Source organism: Diadema antillarum, unplaced genomic scaffold (genome assembly GCF_040938485.1).
Source record: "Diadema antillarum isolate AM-2024a unplaced genomic scaffold, OU_Dant_1.0 seq00000782_RagTag, whole genome shotgun sequence".
Lineage (NCBI taxonomy): Eukaryota > Metazoa > Echinodermata > Echinoidea > Diadematoida > Diadematidae > Diadema > Diadema antillarum.
In genome coordinates, this window is record NW_027271670.1 from 2024819 (window position 1) to 2047678 (window position 22860).

Sequence of the window (22860 nt, forward strand, 5' to 3'; positions counted from 1 at the left end):
TTCATTGTTCGGCTATAATGAAATTTCGATATAATGAAAGAAAATCGCTGGTCACAAGGACTTCATTATAATGGGAGTGCACTGTACACATATATATACAAAGTTCAATCTTTGGCAAATTACTTCAAGGCACAATTGATAATTGTGACAGAATCTGTATTCAGTTATGTAGAGGTACTTTTCATAAAAATTGTACAAAATTTTACAAAAGACATTGTTTTTGTTTTTATTATACGACAAAGAACTATTCTACCACCACATTTTGTACTGACACAAGACATGATGCTTGCCATTCTGTGTTGAAAGCTAAACCAAGCACTGGTTGTCAACATGCCTTTGTGTCATTGTGTTCTAACCAGTGCCCAAAGATTAATTGCTAAAGAACATAGTATCCAGGGTACATTGCACAACTGCTCTAACAGTGATGGCCCTGAACATCAAATGACATTATGCAAAAATAATATAACTTTATATTGAATTCAAACACATAATTCCAAATTGAATTCAATGTTGTTGTTTTTCAATCATGAGTATTCAACATTTCTTGGTATCTGTATTTTAGGGTAAAGTTCTAGGTAAAACCTCATATGCTGCCATCCATGAAAACCCTATCAAAATGTGTGTATCTGAATGACACATTTAGGACTGAAATCAAATTTCTGATAAACCCTACTCAGTCATACAATTTTATGTCATATTACAATGCACTAAATTCTCCTTTGAGATTTCTCCTTGACTCACATCAATTAAACTGATAATGACTTTTACTCATAATTGATAATACCCTTTGGTGGCATCAGCAATGAATTTTCTGGTTCCACAATACTTGAAAAATCTTGTTTCAGAGTCTCATAAAATGTCCTTGGCAAAAATGTCAGCTCTTCTAGTACATGAAAAATCAATAGTCCAAAGAGCTATCTCAACTCTCGAGAAAAAGCGTTTATTTCTGCAGCCTCATCTCTTTGCAATACTTCCACTGAGGATCCAATCAGCAAAATCCATACAAATATTTAAACAGACTTTCAAGACATAAAATTCACATGTTGCTTTGGTTGAATATTTGTAGAGTTGTTGATATATATCATATATATTTCTATCTCTCCCTTCTCGCTTTTACTTCATTATGTATGTAACTTGCTCTGATTATATCCCTCAGTGCCTAAAAATATGTCAATAGATCGACAGCCTATCACAAATGGTGTATTTATTATCTATCATTATAAATGTTTACAAAAAGGAGTAATACTGTATATCCTTCATTTCAGTAAGTTTGCCATAGTCACACAAGGTCCACCTGGGATTGATGATCCAGACATCTTACGCTGGAGGTTGATCTCTGCTTTCTGAAGTTTCAGGAATAGGAACGGTCCTGTCTGTGCTGTGAGTGACATCAAAGTCCAGTCGGTTGTAGTGCTCTTTGTAAAACAGCAGGAGTGGAACCGTTATCACCACGGACGCCAGCATGAACCAGTTCAGCCAACCAAAGTTTTTGTCTACAGCAGTAATAGACATTGCAAAAATATCCTCCTAAACATCATAGTACAGTGCAATCCATTATAAAGAACACAGTTATAACAAAACTCTTGTTACAACGAAGTAAAAATTCAGGTCCCTATATCATTATCTATACCTTATATTCATATACTTTTTTGTTCAGCTGTAATGAAATTTCGATATACTGTAAAAGTGGTTTCTTTCGCGTACAGAAACTTTTGCGGTTTCCATCGGTGCCGACTTTTTCGCGTGTGTTTAAATTCGCGGTCGGTAATGATAGCGTTGTAACAAGCGATGAGTTCAAAACATATTCGTGTGATGTTAAATTTGCGGTTCAACCTCAAAGCGCGAAAATAAAACCACCGCAAAAGAAATCACTTTTACAGTAATGAAAGAAAACTGCCAGTCCCAAGAACTTTGCTATAATGGGAGTCAGCTGTACAAGTAAAGAGTGGATCACACAACGACATTCTTTTTTCTTTCAGAGTGGCAGAAGCTGGATTTACACATAATCACAGCAGGCTAATACAAGTGCAGTTTTAAAATCATGCACATTGGTTACATGAGAGTAAGATAGAAAGAAGGAGAAAAGATTTAGAGTGAAGAGACAGAGAGGACATCTCACATCTTTAGTGGTAAAAGAACAACTTTAAAGGACAAGTTCACCTTCATAAACATAAGGATTGAGAGAATTCAACAATATTAGTAGAACACATCAGTGAAAGTTTGAGGAAAATTGGACAATCGATGCAAAAGTTATGAATTTTTGAAATTTTTGTGTTGGAACCGCTGGATGAGGAGACTACCACAGCTTGTGAGTCATATGCGTACAACAGTATAAAGAAAATGTAAAAGAAAATTCAACATATTTTCACTTTTTTCGCGTAATAAAAGAGCTCTTGACTTGCCTCTTTCTAAAGGCAGGGGGAATAATATTACCCATAACATTTGTCGGTAACGAGTCAGGGGAATGTGTACTTTTTTCAAAAGATGGCATTTTGTGAAATTTTCTTTATATTTTCCTTATATTGTTGTACGCATGTGACATCTAAGTTATTCATACACTGCAGTAGTCTTCTCATCCAGCAGTTACTGCACAAAAACTTCAAAAATTCATAACTTTTGAACGGATTGTCTGATTTTCCTCAAACTTTCAATGATGTGTTCTACTAATATTGCTAAATTCTCTCAATCCTTATGTTAATGAAGGTGAACTTGTCCTTTAATAACCCGTTGAGGACAGGCTGATTTTGCTACAACACGCATTTCCCATAGACATGTGCCCGAGTATACTCCGGACTCGTCCTCAAAGGGTTAACATCTTAAACACCATGCTGAAAAGGTTTGAACCGTTTCAACTTGTAACACTATGCCCAAGCACTGTTGATAGTTACACTTTGTAACTATATTATGTCTGACAGTTTATATGCTCAATTATAGTTTCTTATTAGAGTAAACAGTTTCTTATTAGAGTAAACGGGGCGGTGAGTTGGCTCAGTCGGTAGCGCGTCTGCCTCACGATCACGCGGCCCGGGTTCGAACCCGAGTCTGGACTGAGCAATGCTGTGTGTAATCATACCGTCCCCTCTAGCAAGAGGCAAAACACTCTGTCCCTCGGATAGGACATAAAATGGAGGTCCCGTGTATGAGAGAGTCACAGCTCATGCACGTAAAAGATCCCGCTTCATTCATTCATCGCAAAGAGCAGGGAGTCTAACCCAGTGAAGTGGTCCTACCCCACATCCAACTGGACCCCATGGAAGACCAGCTTAGTGTAGCTGAATATGGGCTATCCAGCCATCTTCACAGATGGAAAATGAACAACAACAACATGCATACTTTTCACTTTTTTATGCCCCTTGAATGAAATAGAAATAAAGTACAAGCATGAGTAATGTCTGTTGGCTCAGTGATGCCTGAAAGCAATATGAGAAACTGAACTGTAGGTCAGTTATTACTTGACCTCTTCATTCACTATCAGAGACAGATTGGGGGCTAATTCTCGGTACCGCTAATGTGCAGAAAACTTCTGTGCACACTGAAGAGCCCTGTCACAAATGCACTGTGGGATTCCTCGGTGCCATTGTTCGCTTCCGGTTGTCTTGTGCAAGTTGCAGTTCCCATACAATTCAATGGAGTTATTGGTCTGTTTTTCCGTTGTTACCCCCTTTTTTTTCTTGGCTATGATTCAGCTTAAAAGACTTGAAAGTTTCTAAATTTTGCTGATTTGCGGTCACTAGAGTCATGGTTCACTACCGCACGGCTTCAATGTGCTGGTCACATGATGGAAAGTAAAGAAATCTTCCACAAAAAATACCCCTGGATAAAGACAGAGCGTGATCTGAGTGCATGTGCAGCCAAAACCGGGGGCAAGTTTGTCCCTGATGAGCTATCCCATAATGCATCTAAAATGCTGCTCTGCGCATGGCAACTAGGTATTGGCGATACCGAGAATTGGATCCGTTCTCACCAAGGGCAGGTATCATCGGCATGATGAGAAAGATCAGAGCCCACACGTTGTTAAGCCAAGTCATGAAGATGGTGGCCGTCTCTTCACCAACGGGGAAGGCGCCCTCTACAGTAATCTCGTAGAAGAGTGGCACGCAAGAGTTGAGAAAGAGCCCAAACATGATAATGGAAACGTACACACAGGCTGGAGGGAGAGAGAGAGAGAGAGAGACAAGGATGATCATTATACGACTGCATAATGACAACTAAAACAGGGTGTCTTTTAGTCTGAACTTTCTGGGAACCAGGGGTGGTATTCCGAAATCCTTCCTAGGAAGAAATTTCTTCCCAAGTCAGGATTTTTTCGTAAATGGTATTTTGAAAATCTTCTTTAGTTCCTAAGTGTCTTTTTTCCTAAACTTACGAAGAAACTTATAAAGATACAGTATGTTAATGAGGATGAGATATGCAAATTTCTGACGAAGGAAGAAGTTGGTATTCTAGAATGCACTTAGGAAAGAATTTTAGAAACTATTTAGGAAAGCTCCACCCCTGTCCTAAGTACATTGTTAAGATATAGCAAGCTGCAAAACATTGTGATAGGCGCTCGTCATTCACTGTGCGCAACATATACTTTGATGCGTGAAATGGGCATGAGAAAGGGGACATGCCACGCACACGTGTATTTAACCCTAAGTCATGGTAATATGCAATTGTCATTGGTTGGTTCCTTATAATACGGCATTTTGCATTGGCTTAAGAAAGGACATGGGCGGGGATAAGGATCGCCTGATTTGCATTAAAAAGTTCCTAGGAAGAAATTTCAGAATACCAATTCTGTCTTTCCTAGGCACTTCCTAACTTTCAGACTTAGAAAGAAACTTAGGAAGAAACTTAGGAAGATTTTCAGAATACCACCACAGGTTGTGTGCAAAGTTGCAAGAGGTCAAGAGCCCCTTTGGCTTGTCTTATCTTTCAGTGGAATTTGAACTTTGAACAAAATTGTATGTTCACGGAGAGAGATATTTTGAAGAGAAACTATGTGAAAGAGATAATTTATATTTTCAAGGATCATGACAGTGTTCAATCTCTATTAAACCGTTCCTCCCGCAATTCTTTGAGGGCCTTTACTGCCCCAAAACGAGATTCTTTTTGAGGGCAACAGAAAACAGACAGGTTGGTAATCCACCTGTGCAAAAGCAGTGAAGCAGTACATGTATCCCCTTCCATGGTCAACTACATGTGCCTTCGAACAATGGAAATATTGATCGGGCACAAGGTGTGAATAGAGTGTGCACTGATGTGCTTACAAACTCTTTTGTCACACACAGAATACGCACCTAAATAGGGTAACTGAATTCAAATATCTACTGAGCACAACCCTGATGGCTATGTATCTTTATATGAGTTTTACAGCAAAACAAGCACACACTACACAGGAGAAAAGTCAATACTGTGATACATGCAATTTTCATACACAAAGAAAGCAGATATTGATAGAAAAAACTCTAATCTTTCTATTACAGCTACTTTTGTGGGCAACACAACACAAATTAACATGAATTTATGCCACGAATGCAGGCATTCCTGTCTACATTTTGGGAACCTGGGTCCTGTTTCATAAAACTTGTTATCAGTGACAACTGCCACATTTCTGTGACAAATTTACTCTTAGCAAATCAGATGCAAGGATATCGGTAGCTTATAACAACTATGACAACTTGTCACTGATAACAAGTTTTATGAAACGGGGCCCTGGTGTACCAGGTTCCCGTAAGGAACAGGTTAAATGACTTACTCTTGCTGTAAGGGATGTAGTCATTTACCAGCAGAATGGTCCAAAGGAGGAAAGCACATGATGTTGTGACGAGGAAGAGAAGAATGGCCTTCATCTTTCCCCCAAGGTAGTCAGCACATCTGATAATTATATACAATGTATTGCTGTTTTATCAAAAATCTACCAAATTAACTTCAACTAATGAAGTCTACTTTAAGCCGATCTTATTCAACTGTGGTAGTATGCAATGACTGTATTAGGATGAAATGTGGAACAACAACTAGACTTGACATGATTTAAATATTTGTTTTTGTAATTGAAAAATCATGAGGATTAGAAAGTTGCTTTAAATTATGTCTAATTAATGGTATTGTATGCATATTGTTCAGATGAATTTAAGCAGCTGATGGTCAGCTCAAGTAGTCTTTGTTCGATGCTGTTAATAAAGAGAGAATGCATACACAAGCCCATTATTGAATAATTGTTGCTACTGTTGGAGACTTTGATTTGACATTGACATTTTTAGCTATAAAATCTGTTACTCTGTTCAAATGCACTGTGACCACTACAAAATCTTTCTCTAAACGAGAAAAGCACTCTGAGAGTGCAGACCTCCGCCAAGGAGTTACTTTCCACCGATGATCTTGCTCTTCCACAGAGATCAGTGATTTCCACGCACTGAAAATTCGCCCGATTTCCCAATATAGAAACCTTCGTTACGTCATAAACCCTCAGATACGCGGTGCACCTCGCCCAGCAGAAACTAGAGCACTCACTTTAGTGCACACATGAAAACTTCAAAAATGCCCAGCTTGAACTCCCAAGTTCATTGACCCTACGTGGCAAAATATCGAAAATCCTTCATAAAACCCATAAAAATTTCCGGATCACCACCAAAATTTAATCATCTGTTCCTTGTGTCATTCTAAACCTTTCCTGCAAGTTTCATCCAAATCCGTGTACAACTTTTTGAGTTATTTTGCACACGGACAACAGACAAACTTACAAACTAAAAAAAACCAACAACAACGAAAGGAAAACATAACCTCCTCCCTTGGCGGAGGTAAAAAAGCAAGAAACTTGTGATAAGGAAGCAACATACATGGTACACCATGGATGAATACACCTGTGAGATATATCAAAATGGTACCAGTTTAAACTGAGATCTCTGCTATTTTCAAATGAACTGCTTTTTGCAAATGAACTGCAAAAAGGACTGGCTGAATTTTTACATTTCTATTTTCTTGTCTTCCACAAATGAGAGCCAAACATCTCACCTTCCAGCTGTTATCCCACCTACCACTGCAGCCAAGTTGGTATAGAAGCCTATCCATGCTATGGAAGTCTACAACACAGTACAAAAGAAATATTGTGTAACTGCAACCCCCAAAGGAGGTATGATGCTCTAGTATCAGTGAAAATAGTGTAAACAGATTTATATCGAAAATAAGGATGATGGCAACAAAATGAAAATCAAGAAAAATAATATGATACTGATGAAAACAACAAATTACAGATAACACAAAATGATAATGATAATGATAACAATAGTTTAATATAATGAAATGGAGAATGATAATAATGACAAAAATAATATCAAAATGTTAATTACAATCTTTAACAGTGAAAACATAATAATGATAACAGTGTGATCATGACTATCACATTGCAAAGTACACTGTAACTACAACAACGCGGGAGCCCTGTTCCCATAATGAGGAAATCATTGAAAATTCCCTCCACATCACAAGGTGCTACATAATTCCTTGCCAACTACCTGGGGCAAGTGAAAATCAAAGTTGGGCAAGTGCTTTGGTTAATCAAGAAAAGATGTTTGCCTGAATTGGGTAAGCGAAAAGTTTTAAGGTCACTTTTTTTCTTCTTTTTTTTTTTAACTCTTCCCCTTTCAAACCCATGAAGTCAACCACACAGAAGCCCAAGGATGACTGTTTAGTGATCAATGCCAAGCATTTTAAAGGGGATGGCTAGTAACTGATCAGTGGGAATCAGTGGGAATGCTGGGAGATGATTGTTCCAATCCTTGTGGGATTCATTTAAGAGTACATTATGTATCTATTGTTGTGTAAAAATTATTTGCTTCAGGATGGTCTCATATTCAAGTAATGTGCAGTTCAGTGTTTCCAGGTTAGCATGCCTGTACAGTGACGGGGCGATTAAACTGCACATTACTTGAATATGAGACCATTCTGAAGCAAATAATTTTCACACAATAGATATATAATGTACTCTTACATGAATCCCACAAGGATTGGAACAATCATCCCCCAGCATTCTCACTTTTTCCAACTGATCAGTTACTAGCCATCCCCTTTATCTGATTTCAGCAACTTTCCAAAACTTCTGCGAAGAAGCCCCAATGCAATGCAATACCAACACTTGATCCAACCAAGTTTGTTACTCCAATGTGTTTAAACATGTGAATCAATGTGTGCTGTTTACTTAAATGATTGTGTTTTATAAAGCCCTTGACTCATTACGTAGAATGTAGAAAAGTGATTTTCTATTTCAGATTCATTCTTCTTTTTTTCATATTTTTGGACCTCCTTTGGGGGCAAGTGGAAATCATGTTTGGACAAGTGTTCTGCAACAATATAAAAATCTGCTTGCCTGACTGGGCAGGAGATTTAAAAAAACAAGTTTATGTAGCACCTTGCACCAGTAGTAGAACTAATGCACAAAAGTGCCGTTATAGAAAGAGTTTGTGCAAATAGATACAAAGAAATATTACACAGAATTCTTACAAAAACAATTGAATACATATTAAAGAATCATCTGAAATGATCATCCTGTCATCATCATATTAGAATTCAATGAAAAGGCCAAAGCCCTCATCAGCTTGATTCAGGGATGGGATTTCTTTTTACAGAACTAGGTATATTGTATCATAATGTACAACAACATTCACTTAATAAACTGATTGTCTTGTCTTTACCTGATCTAATTTTTTGTCAGTGAATAGGGCCACCAGTTGGGCGGACCAGCCAGCAAACACACCTGTGGTGATGGCATAGGCCAGGGCGGGGACCCAGAAGGACATCTTCCTGTCAGTTTGAGAAAGTGAAAGAGAGTATTAAAAGACAAATGATAGATAAAAAGACAGAAAGAAAGATAGTTAGATAGATGGATTGAGAAATAGATAGATAGATAGATAGATAGATAGATAGATAGATAGATAGGTTCATGTAGGTAGATAGAGAGACAGACACCAACAACAACATCAACAGCAGCAGCAGCAGCAAGAACAAGAACAACAAGAACAACGGCAGCAGCAGCAACAACAACAACAACAACTTGTATTTGTGGAATAGTTATACCAGGCGCTTAAGCAGTATGGTAGAATGGATGAGGCTCCGGACCCCATCAATACGAGATTATACTTTTTTTTATAAATAGGTTCAATTTCTGACCAGCGTATCATAGACCCATGGCTATTAAAGGTGTTCAAACCCAACTTTGTCCCTCTGGCCAAAGGTGTATAATGGGTTCCTGCTAATGCTGGGATAATAATTATGGCAGATAACTTTGACAGGAGAGGAATCACAGATCAAAGTGTTCCACTGACTCACAAGATCACAATATTATTACTATAATCATCAAATAGGATTCTTGAAAGGTCGACATGAGGCAAATATAATCCTGTCACACAGAAAAGTTGAACTGCATAAGACAAGCAAGATTGTGAACCATTAAAAAAAAAAAAATCATATTTCTAACGACAGTGTTCTAAGATTCTAGTGATGATGTTGCTCACTTTACTATGGCAATGAGACCAGCCTTCATGTCTTCTCGCTTGACAAAAGCTGATGCAGTGGGTGGAGTTGGAGGTTTTGAAGGGAAGTAGATCACAGCTGACACAAACACCAGGGCAGTCAAACTGAATTCTATGCAGAATGAAGAGGAAACAACACGTCCTCCACAAATCTATTAAATGATTGCTAACCAGTCTACAGACTCATTAATATTATACGACAAGACTGAGACAAGTGCAGAATAGAAACTTGAACATTGGGAATCAAGGAAAGTGGATAATGAGCAAATTAACCCATTACATACCATGTTATCGGATTGGATCTACCAGGATCCTGTGGTAATGGTTCAAGAAGTAAATTTTACATCAATTCATTTACTGGTGTATCACTCCCAGTTTGGATTTATATGTTTATTAGATTAGAAATATATTGCAAACCAGTGAATAACTTAACCCTTGCTCTGGTTTGATTGCTAACTGACACATCAGCAACCATTCAATTTCTTTGACAGTCAGCACAGAATTGTTTAGTATATAAGGAGCACAAAATCTTTCTTACCCTCACTGCATTACAGCTACCTTTGTCTAGGACTGCATCAATGTTACACTTCTGTGGGTTTTCAAAATTCAATTTATATCCAGGATTGGGTAAGAATTAACCAAACAGTAGCAAAACTTGCCTCAGTTGGCATAGTACAGCCAGTCCAATGAGTACTAGTAGGGTGAAGTGTGAACTGCATAATTGCATTGCCTTGACAATGTAAAGATACATTTAATGAAGCATTAAGTATTTTTCTTTCAAATTCCTGAAGTTATAAATTTATTCCAATGGCCTGTGTAGTGAGTGAACATCTGTTCAACTTGTCCATTTCTGCTTTCTGCACAAAAAAAAAAGCCCAACACTAAATGCCACTACCAACAGCATTCTGACAATTGACTTTTGAACTGCATACAGGTAATAAGTATGATAAAAACAACAATCATGAAATGATCTGCTTACCAATGAACATGAGCTCTTTGATCTCTGTTAGATGTTGGTTGATTTCATCTTCATCTGAAATGAAAAGAATGTAACATACAAATGTATCCCTGCTTTCATAATTTTGAAACTCCTGGAAAGCATTACATTTCACTTGGATACATACATGCACTGGTAGACAGAAAGATCAACAGGTAGAGAAATAAATGGATCAAAAGATCAAAAGATAGATGAATAGATGGATGGAGATAGACAGCTGGGTTGAGAGATACATGCATGCATGCATACATAATGTGACCCGCTACAACAAAAGGATCCTAAAGTCGCTGACGGCTGAGCAGAGAAAATCGAGTTTGAAGTTACATCATCAAAACTGGGCAAAAACAATCTGATTTCTGTTTTTGACATGATTTTGTAGCCTAATGTCTTGTTTATCATCTACCGAAATTTCAAAGCCAAATGATCAAAGGAAAGGCAATGAAATCACCATTTTTCTGGGCCATGATTTTCCGACTTTCAAAGTAACAGAAGCGTGTCCGAAGATTTGGATTTAGCGCCGCAGTTAGACTCCGCCCCTAGCAATGAGGGAGTGATCTTATTGTTCAGTGCGTGGCATCCTGATTACTGACTGGTCGTGCGTAGACCGCTGGCACTAAGCTTAAATGAACATCGCTTGGAGCATGCCTTCTATTGTCAAGCGGTGAAAACTGTTTCGCCTCCCCTTGTCGGAAAGAAAACTTTGAAGGTGCTTTTCCCGAAACTCTGATTTCCTCAACCACTTGACATGCGTTAGTAAAATCATTAATATCTCCGCAACCATGTACTTTTATGAGTTGTGCTTTATACGAAATTAAAGTAGAAGAGTAAGGGAATAATCTCATGCCATTTTCTGAAAATTGTACTCCCCCGACTTTCGGATCCTTTTGTTGTAGCGGGTCACATATACTGCAGTAGGGCCTACATACAAACATATGGACATACATGCATAAACACATGCTTGCAACCATACCTAAACATTTACATGGATATATTTAGATAGTATTGAGGGATAGATAAGGAAAGAGAGAGAGACATAGATTGATAGTTCTTTTATATACACTGTAAGTTCATTAAAACAACACAAACAAAGTCTGTACCTGATTCAAAATCCTTTATGAGTACTGAGAAGTTCCCTCCTGATGTGAATGTTGGAACACTGTAAAGAACAAGATAAGATGAAAAGTGAGAAAAATAAAAGAAGAAGAGAAATCTGTGCTACCCAGGAGCGGATCCAGGATTTCCCTAATAGGGAGGCGCATTTACAAAATCTGGATCCGCCACTGCTACCCCTTCAGATCAAAGATTTTCTTCCCTGTAAACATACACATACTTAATATCACTTTGTCCTCCATTCTGGAAATGATCAGTTTCAATAATGATAATAATAATGGGACTATAAGGTGCCAAATCCATCTAATCAATAAATGCTTAAGGCTCATTCATAAGATCTATCCATTATTTCCTAAACAGACCTTTCAAAGTGGATATTCAAATTTAAACAAATAAGTTTGACACAGAATGAAAATATTATGAATTATCTGACGATTGAAGATTTTGTGAGTTGACAATTACTGATGACATTATCAATTCTCATCCTTATGCCACTGTCTCTATGACCAGTACGAGACAGAGTTTTCAAAGTTTATGAAGAATGTTCACTCGAATATCCTTCTGCAGCCTACATCCTTGAAAACAAAAGAACTGCTAGAATGCCCAGAGCACTATGACTTTAACATCCCTGAATGAGCAACTTTAAAATCCAATAAATAACATTAATGAAGGACAATTATAACAAAATGCAAGAAGACTGAACGGCTAAATAATCTTATATACCTTGAAACTGTCTTTGAACTGCATGTAATATGGAATAGTGGATTATATTTGAAACTCGTAGTGATGCAGTATTTGTCACCTAAAAGACTGTAAATCATTGCATGTGGATGAGTTGTGAGCAAATGATGCCAACTTGACAAGCTATCAAAGTTTAGAATGCTGAGAGTTGGAAACAGTGCTACAGATAAAAGCACTCAATGCATTGGTATGCAAATAATGCACAGGTGAGAGAGTATTTGTGACCGTGTATCACAAAACAAACAAAAAATCGCACCCCTTGATTTTACGCGAGGACTCAAAATAGGTTAAATGGGTCAACCCAGGCACTATATGAGTTTTTCATGTTTTCTGAAAGAGCTATACCTCTTCTACGTTATTTTTTAGTTTGGGATCATAACATTGATGGGAAAGTGTGTTTTCGGCAGATTTTCTACAACCCTTTTATGGGGGAGAATAGAATGATTGGGTATGTCTTAGAGTCCCCTTTTCATTTCTTGAAATCCTTTACACACTCCTCACTTTCAAGTTTAATAACTTTTGAAAGGATACCACTGCTGCTTTGAAAGTTAGGATTAATCATGGACAGAATGTGCTAATAGAACATGCTTAATTTCAGTTTAATCTGATAATCCCTTCATTGTTGTTGCTCCGGTGATTTACATCCTGTGTTTTGTCCCTTTCATCACACAGCTAGCGCAGTTGGTAAAGATTAAGCGCTTGAATAGACCCTGTACTTCAGAGCCTCTTTTCTTAGTTCACACTTTTCAAGAGTGTGTGCTTTCTTTCTAGTATTTAGATAGGTTATACTAGGGGAGTCCATTTGAATTGAGTTATACATCATTTTAAAGCCTAGAGTCTGCTCTTTAAGAATCTGCCCTTAACTAAAAATCTATGTCTGGCGACTTTTTGTTGGTTTTGTGATGCAGGGTCACATTTAATAGTGGAGATGCAGCACAGGAGATTATGTGTACATGCACAGGGTGCAGCCGAGTGGACGATGTAGGACATCGTGAATACTAGAAAGTAAGGGGCATCTCCACTAACATCACAAACTTAGAAGTGTGCATTATTTGCTATATAAAAAGGGTCAATGAATTATTTTTTGATACAACAGGGTCACTCTTTAAATGGCTGTGCAGACACCATGTGAATCAAAGCAGAAGACTGGGTTCCTGCTGCACACTCTGTGATCAGTAATCTGCCATTAAGATAACATGCTGTTCATTATCATTATTATTATTTTTTTTTTTTTGCTGCACATTTTTTGGCAATTAGCAAAAAAAAAAAAAAATACAAAGTGAACATGTGATAAATTTCAGCACTCCTAATTGGCTGTACTCTTGAACCCATTTATAACATACATAACACACAATCCGACTTGCTTACATGGTGCTGGTGCTGGTATTGTTTCCACTGGTGAAATCACCAACAATCTGGGGTCCAATGAGGAAAGACGCTGCTATGCCAACAATCTGGAATGTAGCTGAGATGGCAGTTGCTGTAGTGCGTTCCCTGACTGGGAACCAGGCTGCTGAGATGGTGGTTGGGGCTGCCATGGATACTGGTCCAGCAAGACCAATGAAAACATGGCCCAAGTTCATGGTCCTGCAATTTAGAGATGACAGATATTACTGATGTGTACAACATAGAACTTTCATGGCTTGAAAGTACAAATCAATGCTTGTTACATGTATCATATATAAACACAGAATATGGATGTAAATACCAGAAAAAAATCAATAGGAAATACATATATCTGGTGCAAAAAATGAGTAAAGTTATAAACAAGTGGAGTTCAATGACATTGTCCCAGAACTAGAAAATGTTTGTAGCTGTCCAAAAGTGTCCATCTTGTAAGTGCCAAGGTACGGAAGGAAAGACCTATATATGGAACGTGACAATGTTTAATCATGGAGCTGTTGCAGTTCCATGGCTAACTTTGGAACAGCTTAACTTTCTAATCATTAACATTTACATGACATCTTCCTCTCCTTGACACAACATATTAAAAAGTATGAAAATCATAAGAAAAAACTAATTTCACCACATGTGACACTCCTTAAATAGAATCATTGTTTGGTCCTTACCATTTCATCATTGATACAGGTACAGGAATACATCTGATGGCTAAACCCAATGTCAGTAAACCACCTGTAAGTAAGACTGATGCTCGCAGACCTGTGTGCATGGAAAATAGAAATAATGAAAGATGAAGGTGTCATCTAACCGACCAGCTAGCATGAAGGTAATACCATGCTGGACACTGGATAAACATTTAGTTCAAGTTGGAAAAGGAATATTCAGCATGCCATTATGGCCTCCGCAATGAACAAGCCACATCCAATAAAGATGGACTGACCAACAAGTTAAGGTAATTCATTATTTATGGTAGGGAAAAATGAACAATACTAAGAGCGACATCTTATCATACTTGGGCAATCACTCTATCGAAATCAAATTGGATACATCTAAACTTCAGAATATGCACTTACAGGAGACACCAAAGAAGATATTTGAAGATATTTAGAATGAAGATTATCTAAAATGCATTGGCTTACTTAGTGTCTAGATAAACTTACAGTCAAATGTCTGTGTCAGTCATTTCTTGTTGATATGCCCTACAGAAGTATGTGAGCATTGATAAATTTCAGGCAGGTATACACAAAGGTGTAACTACTTAAAATGTAGCTTAAATCTAGGTCATGGGTTAGCATTGTACAGTTTGATCGTGTAAATGCATGTGACACATTGCATACACCAACAGACGCTGACCTTTAGCATGTAGAAGCCAGGAGAAGAAGAAAGCTGAGATGATAAAAGTTATTGGACCCCAGTTAGCAAGGAGAGCAAACTGGCCTGGATTCCAACCAAGAACTACGGCAGCTGCAAAGAAAGAAATGGATGCTTCACAATGATTATACCATGACAAGTCCATTGCTAAGCTGAACACAAGTCCAATCCAAAGAATACCATATTTTGGTTGGTTTCTTTGCTTCTGGAATAGGGGAAAAATAACCACAACACAAAAATATGGTAAAGTAAAAGAAGAGAACTGAATCTTTCCCTCTAGATAACATTTGAATTTCAATTATTAAGAGAAAATGATTCATCTTTGTCACTTTTAGTTAAAAATTGAATTGCTTTGTATCATAGCTTACGACAAAAACTGAAAAAAAAGGAAGATTAATGAATTTGGCACAATGTACTGGTCAATTTAAAGCTACATGCTCTACAGCTTATGAGTCATGTTTTCTATACTAGGAAAATAATAATTGGTAAACTTTCTGGAAAGATCTTCCTATGTCCCTCTCCCACCCCAACTTGTGTATTTTGCTTTAACACTCTACATAACCCCACCCTTGTTCGCACAGATGCACGCACTCACACACATTTAGCAAGTGGTGGGGTATGGGGGGGGGGGGTGGAGGGGTGGGGGAGGAATCAGAAAGTCTTGCCACTTTCTATTCCGGATTTCATGGTTGGTTTTGCTACAGATCTTTGGTGCAATCCTCAAAACATGAGTGGTACTTTAATTTCATGATGTGTATAAGAGAACCAAACATTATCAATGAAAACTGAAGAGAATGGTGAAGTGTCTTGAGTGCTAGCAGACTTTTCACCTGTATCCTCAATTGGTCCCCATGTGTTCCAAGTGCAAGCCTGAAGAAAGGCTATGAAGGAAAAGATGGCGAGGATGTACCATCTCTCTGAGTACACCACATAATCACTGACAGTTTTTGTCTCTGCACTGTCTGATTGGGTCTGGTTCCTCCTGCACACGTTGGTATCCCTTCCAGATATCTCCTGGTTGTCATGGAGCTCATTTTCATCTTTGTCATCAGTTTCCTCGTGGTTGGTTCCTTGGGTGTGGTCCAGAAGAGAGTTGATTGATGTGTTGTCTATTTGAACTCCAAGGGAACACTGGGAAGCTGGCAGAAGGCTCTCTCTATCAGGATGTTCATTGTACAGTCTGTCATATCCAGCCATAGTCTACCTGTGTCACATGACAAGAGAAAATAAGTAGGCATACAAATGCTTGCATTATTGAGTCTTTGGGCGGAGTCCTTTGGTTTAAATTTAACTTTCACTTAAACTCATTGCCTGGGAACAGGGGGGGGGGGGGTGCTTGGTCCTGAACAAAGTGGAATAAATTACACAGAAAACTTTCACTGGCTGGAGAAATATACTGTAGTGTATTATTATCACCAGCACTTGCATAACAGTATCCAAAATTTGACCGCCGGCTCCTTACAACATATGCTTTTGCATGTGGGCATGATCAAATTTCGGTATGGGAGGTGGAGGTCTAACCGTCAAACCTTGGTGCGGGCTTTTTTATGTGTAAAATATCCACTTTAAATACCCAGGAAGCCTTTTACTTTACCAGCAATCAGTCTCCTTGCCACTAGACTTATATGCCCTTTGTGCTCACCATAGCTCTGTGGATTTATATTATAATTTCACTCACACAGATTGCTCAGCTGCAGGACTTTGAAACAAATATGTGTATTGCCCTTTCGACCTTTCCAAAGAGTAGAACCTCAGGTCCTTAGTGTCTTTACTTCTCATAATGAAACACTTATACCACCAATGCAATTCAGCTTTCTACTGTACTAGCTTTCAGGGTATTCTAGCCCCGGAGACCGCGCCGCAAGGCGCGGTCCTGGCGGCTACCTCGCAGCTGAGCGGGAGCAAAAATCCATTGCCACATTCACGGCGACTTCACAAATAAAGCACGGCTAAATTTCTATCATAAACACAGTGACAATAAAAAATGAAATATACATTACCTTTTCGACATTTTTTAGGAGTAATAAGCGGCCTGCCCTAGTGCAACAGTGGAGAGACTTGCTGCTATATCCATATCAGTCCGGGACACCCGCTCATGAGGACCGCCCCCGCGTACGAGGATGGTCCCTCCTCATGAGGACCTCCCCCCGCCTCATGAGGCCCCCCGGGGAACGCCTCATGAGGCCCCCCATTCACTTCTTATTCATCTCACATCTGACGTACAAATTGTCGCAACTTTGCACGGTGATTTTTTGTTACACACACATGTCCACTATCCATGATGAAAGGAAGAAAAAATCCTGTCTGTTTTTTTTTTTTAAATCGAGTTTTAATCAACCGATGCAGAGCGCCCATCAAAACACGGGCGCCAGCGCGTTCGCACAATGCAAGACTGCCGCACCTAGCGGCCTGATCCGACTAAATATTTTCGATGCTTTTTTCTGCGGCTCTCACCTCTCGCGCACGAATCAGCCTCGTGAAGCTGAAGTCTGACATCTTTTTACACAAATTCGTAACGAGAAAAATTAAATCAGTACTAACCTGATCTTGTCCATATATTCCAAATTACTATTCCACACTGATAGAGTTGGTGGGTAGATGACATACTCCAGTTTGTTAGCAAAATAATCACTTTGTAGGTATGACGACTTCACTTTCTTCGTCAATTCCGCCCACGATTCCGCCACCCACTTACCGTTTGGGCGCTTTCTCTGGAATCATCCCGCGGCGCGACGTACGTCGCATCACATCACGCATCCAGCACATACCAGTCTGGTATGTGCTGGATGCGTGATGTGATGCGACGTACGTCGCGTCGCGGGATGATTCCAGAAAAAGCGCCCAAACGGCGGAATCGTGGGCGGAACTTTTACGAAGAAAGTGAACTCGTCATACCTACAAAGTGATTATTTTGCTAACAAACTGGAGTATGTCATCTACCCACCTACTCTATCAGTGTGGAATAGTAATTTGGAATATATGGACAAGATCAGGTTAGTACTGATTTAATTTTTCTCGTTACGAATTTGTGTAAAAAGATGTCAGACTTCAGCTTCACGAGATTGATTCGTGCGCGGAGAGGTGAGAGCCGCAGAAAAAAAGCATCGAAAATATTTAGTCGGATCAGGCCGCTAGGTGCGGCAGTCTTGCATTGTGCGAACGCGCTGGCGTCCGTGTTTTGATGGGCGCTCTGCATCGGTTGATTAAAACTCGATTAAAAAAAAAAAAAACAGACAGGATTTTCTCTTCTTTTCATCATGGATAGTGGACATGTGTGTGTAACAAAAAATCACCGTGCAAAGTTGCGACAATTTGTACGTCAGATGTGAGATGAATAAGAAGTGAATGGGGGGCCTCATGAGGCGTTCCCCGGGGGGCCTCATGAGGCGGGGGGAGGTCCTCATGAGGAGGGACCATCCTCGTACGCGGGGGCGGTCCTCATGAGCGGGTTTCCCGGACTGATATAGTACGCATTATGCATGCTGTCAATGCACTGCACTGCATGCATGCTGTGCGCCTGCGCAAGTGATTGTGAGTTCCATTGAGCATCGGTAAGCTGAAGATATTCACGTTATAAGACAACATTTTCTGCATCATAAGCAATGAAATGCATCAAACAGTCGCCGAAATTAATCATTTAGGTTTAATCGACCCATGTAAGAATTCCTAGTACTTTTTATTGAAAAATTAAGGAAATATAGCGCCGAAACGGCACCGTTTTGTACAACTCCCTCGATCTGAATGCGAAAACGGCACAGCCCCAATGCTGCACGTTGGGGCTGATCGCAGTTAAGGGTATTCCAAAAGTATATACTATAATTGTAAGATTGTCTGGAAAAAATCTTAAAACTTAGATTTTCACTTGAATTTGTGTAATGTCTAAATCTGAAATAAGTCAGAGCTGGTTGCCTATTTGACTATAGCCATGACTAGACATATGCATGAGCTCTGTAGACTGTACTCTGCATATTTTACGTATAGAATTTCTAGTCTAGATCTACATCTAACGTTAGATGATTTTGTCTAAATTTACTACTACCAGCCGTAGTAGGGCCTAGTCTATAAAGTAAAACCACTAAAAGTACTAAAACTAACTTAAGACCTAAACACAGCCCTGCGCAGCGCAATACGGCTGGTTGGGTTAATAAATCAAACAGTGGGTGGGATATTAGGAATATTAGGAATATTAGGATATTAGGAATATTTACATCTCTTGCGCATGTGTCTAGTCGCACACCACATCTCATCATGCAGATCACACAAATTTACGGCATGAAAAGTTTGCAGGACACAAATTTTACATAGCATGGGACTAGCGGAATAGCAGAGTAAATTTACCGCAATGTGGTCTTCATTTCATTTTTCTTGCGAGCAATTACGAAGAGAATGTTACAGATCCCCTACACAACAGCATTGAATTTGAAGCTGTTAGCAATACTTGCAGTGAAAATCATAATAAATGGTGTATTTAAAAAGAAAACCCTACCTAAATCTTCGCTGTTCATGGAGCGCTGAGCTGAGCGGACGTTTCTGCTGTTTACGAGGGTCGCGATCGCAGGTAAGAGTTCTGTAACCGCGGTCCGGTCGCGTTTTTTTAAGACGGCACAGATTGGGGCATGGCGCGTGTTAAACCTACGGAAAAAACGTTGGGTTAGGGTTTTTGGTTAGGGTAGGGTTAGGGTTAGGGTTGGGGTTAGGGTTAGGGTTAGGGTTTGATGGTTAGAGTTAGGATTAGGATTAGGGTTAGGTTTAGGGATAGGGTCCCCAATAGATTTTGAGGGTCCCCAATCTGCGCCGTCTAAAAAAAAAAACACGCTGGCAGGTCTGCCTCGTCGATCGATCAGCTGACTCTCGATCACGTGCCACGCCGGTCCTACTAATTGACGCAAACTAATGCAAACTGATGCAAACTGACGCAAACTAATGCAAACTCAATGTAAACTCCATGCAAACTCAATGCAAACTACTAATTAATGCAAACTAATACAAACCGCTAGCGGTGAAAATTAGGGTGAATTACAGCACCTGGACCTGGCTCTTCCCAGACCACTCCAGCCCTCTCGAAACAGATATCCTTCAAGTAAATCCATCCTATCGAAGAATGACTAAGTAACGTCACGTTTACTTCAGTATATCACACATCTCACCTCAAGAGTCAACAAAAACTCGGAAAAAAAAGCCATTTATTGAAAAATCATCAAATTCATATTTTTGACCAAACAGATGTCGTTTAGATTTTAGTTTGCTTTCAAAATTCAGAAAATGTAAAACAGAATGAAGCGCAGAAATACGGGCTGTAATGATCAATCATTGATGGCCGACCTACTAATTAATGCAAACTCAACGCAAACTCCAAGCAGGAAGGTCTCACCCATAGCTCCCTGCTAGGATGCTCCAAGACAAAACGCTATCCTAGGGTCTATCCTATGTGAACACCAAGTAATATCGATTACAAAATGACATCCCGAAATACTAATTAATGCAAACTCGACGCAAACTGCAAGACACAGCGCTATCCTATGAGAAAACCACATAAATCGATTGTAAATTTCGGAAAATGACACCCCGAAATACTAGCGTAATTAATTCAAACCCCAACACCCAACGTTATCCTATGTGAAACTGACCTAAATTGATTACAAACATCGGAAAAAAAGAAAATGACACCCTGAAATCTTAATTAGTGCAAACTCAAAGACAAAACGTTACTTGTAAAAACGTCCTAATTTGATTACAAATACACATATTAGAAAATAACACCCAAAAATATAAAACAACTGTAGATTATTAACAACCTAGGCCTCACGGAAAGTTGGAACAGTCAAGCATTAAAGCTCACTCTAGCAGAAGCAAATGTTTAGTTAGCGACATATTAAATTACATTTATAAGGAAGAGTGGCGCATAGATACACAGAAAAAAATTTAATCCCCAATGTTTGCACCAACCTATCGAATTTTCAACCGGGAGCTTCATTTTAAGAAATACCTCAAGCACTTGAATGTTTTGCAAGGAAATTTTCATGCAAATTCCGTTGTGCTAATCACAAATCCCAACTGTTTTTTGTAGATATAATCAATTCACTTCACTTCAATTCATTTCATTTTTATCGTTCAATAATAATGATAAAAAAGAATTACAGTAATTTCAGCGATACGAAGCATAACAAATACAATACAATATATATATATATATATATATATATATATATATATATACAGAAAGAGAGAGAGAGAGAAACACGAAATAGTACATGATAAACTTAATAATAGATAATTGAACATGCATGCAAATTCAAACTGAAAAGAACAATCGTATAAAAACGTGGCATAAAACCGACTCAATTGGCATGATGTTCAAAACTCAAGAAACCTTCCTTGTTTCTATGTTCCCAGTCCCACCCCCAAACTGAAACAACTCAAACCAACTCGCCCTAAAATACGACACAACAAGCAAATTAACACATACAAAAACAATAACAGTGATCGATTATATTATCATCTACATTTCTTTCTACATTCCACCATTTGTATTGCACATAATCGCTTTACAATACTGAGATATACAAGGTAACAAATATACTGCAATTATACGTCAATTTGCCAGAAAAAAAGAATATGAAGGGAGGAGTAACGGTAGAGGAAAGTAAGAAAAATAAGAATGGAAAAGGAAGCGGAGGTATAACAGCTCATTTAATAACATAATCTATATCAAATATCATCAGCTAATACATCATAAATCCAAAAACTGTAAAATCCCAAGATGGTGATCCCAGGTGATGATACTCAGTGGTGATGATGATAATGACCCGTATGTGGCAATGACTGTAAAAATGACAATGATTATGATGGTGAAGCTGATAATGAAGGTGGCGATAATGTTGTCGTTGAGATGATAATGATGGTGATTAAAAACAAGCAAACGTGGGATTTCCAGTGCGGTTTCACTGTTTTACAATACCGTCCCAACCCGACAACTTTCCAAACCATAAATCACAGCAAATTTGTCCCCTATCTATCACAATTCGTCCATTTGAAAGCCTTAGACTCCACTAAAACACCCGCTCATCACAGAAACAATTCCGACAAACTCCTGCTGACCCCTAACCTCCATCAAATTACTCAATGACAGTAGTATTCCACGTTTAAACAGTGGAAACAAAATTATCAGATAACGGACAGGCAGGCCTCTGGTAGCCAATTAAAGGGGGCAACCTCACGGGCGGCCTCGGGTAGTTCAGCTATTAATGAGTTAACGGGTACTATTAAAAAGTCTAATTGCAAATGGAATGAAAGAATTCAGATATCGGTTTGTCTTGCATTTTGCAGAATGCCGTCGTTTGCCAGATCTCAACCAACAAAAAAATTGATGAAGGGGGTGTTAGGGGTCCCTCAAGATATTCACTATACTTTCCTAAGAATTTTTCCTTTAATTTCTAGGAATCAAATTCCTATAGAAATTAAAGATTTTTTTCCCATTGCGATGAGAATGAAAGTGGTGAATTTCATTACCTTTTCATTGCAGCCTCCTATAGTGAACATCGAAAGAAATACTGAATAAGATATCACAGGAAATACCCGAAATGAAAGTGGATCAATTATTTATTGTGAAAAGAGGGCAGTCATTTCCAGTTAAACCAAGTTTTGTAGTTATATAATGACACATGTTTAGATGACTATTGTCCCTTTCTTAGTTACTGCATAAGCCTTTTCCAGGCCGTGACTTCTTTATCT

At 38.7% G+C, this 22860-nt stretch overlaps 1 protein-coding gene across 1 annotated transcript; it reads right to left on the reverse strand.

Annotated features, from left to right (window-relative positions):
• Positions 1-294: 294 nt before the first annotated feature.
• On the reverse strand, positions 295-19663 carry LOC139739087 (solute carrier family 49 member 4 homolog). Its single transcript, XM_071649703.1, has 13 exons — positions 19616-19663; positions 15960-16333; positions 15112-15222; positions 14427-14517; positions 13726-13944; positions 11604-11662; positions 10489-10542; positions 9492-9621; positions 8673-8781; positions 6997-7064; positions 5741-5859; positions 3965-4147; positions 295-1493 (listed from the first exon to the last, which is right to left on the reverse strand). Exons 2-13 carry the CDS (start codon positions 16324-16326, stop codon positions 1318-1320), a joined length of 1686 nt encoding a protein of 561 aa, XP_071505804.1. The 5' UTR covers positions 16327-16333; positions 19616-19663; the 3' UTR covers positions 295-1317.
• Positions 19664-22860: the final 3197 nt, after the last annotated feature.

Bases quoted from the DNA above. Each gene is read 5' to 3' on its own strand.
- LOC139739087 (XM_071649703.1), bottom strand. From the start codon at position 16,326: ATGGCTGGATATGACAGACTGTACAATGAACATCCTGATAGAGAGAGC. The intron at 9,622-10,488 runs GTAAGCAGATCA...CATTCTGCATAG, and splicing joins CAAAGAGCTCATGTTCATTG to AATTCAGTTTGACTGCCCTG. The intron at 8,782-9,491 runs GTGAGCAACATC...TCAAACTGACAG, and splicing joins GGTCTCATTGCCATAGTAAA to GAAGATGTCCTTCTGGGTCC.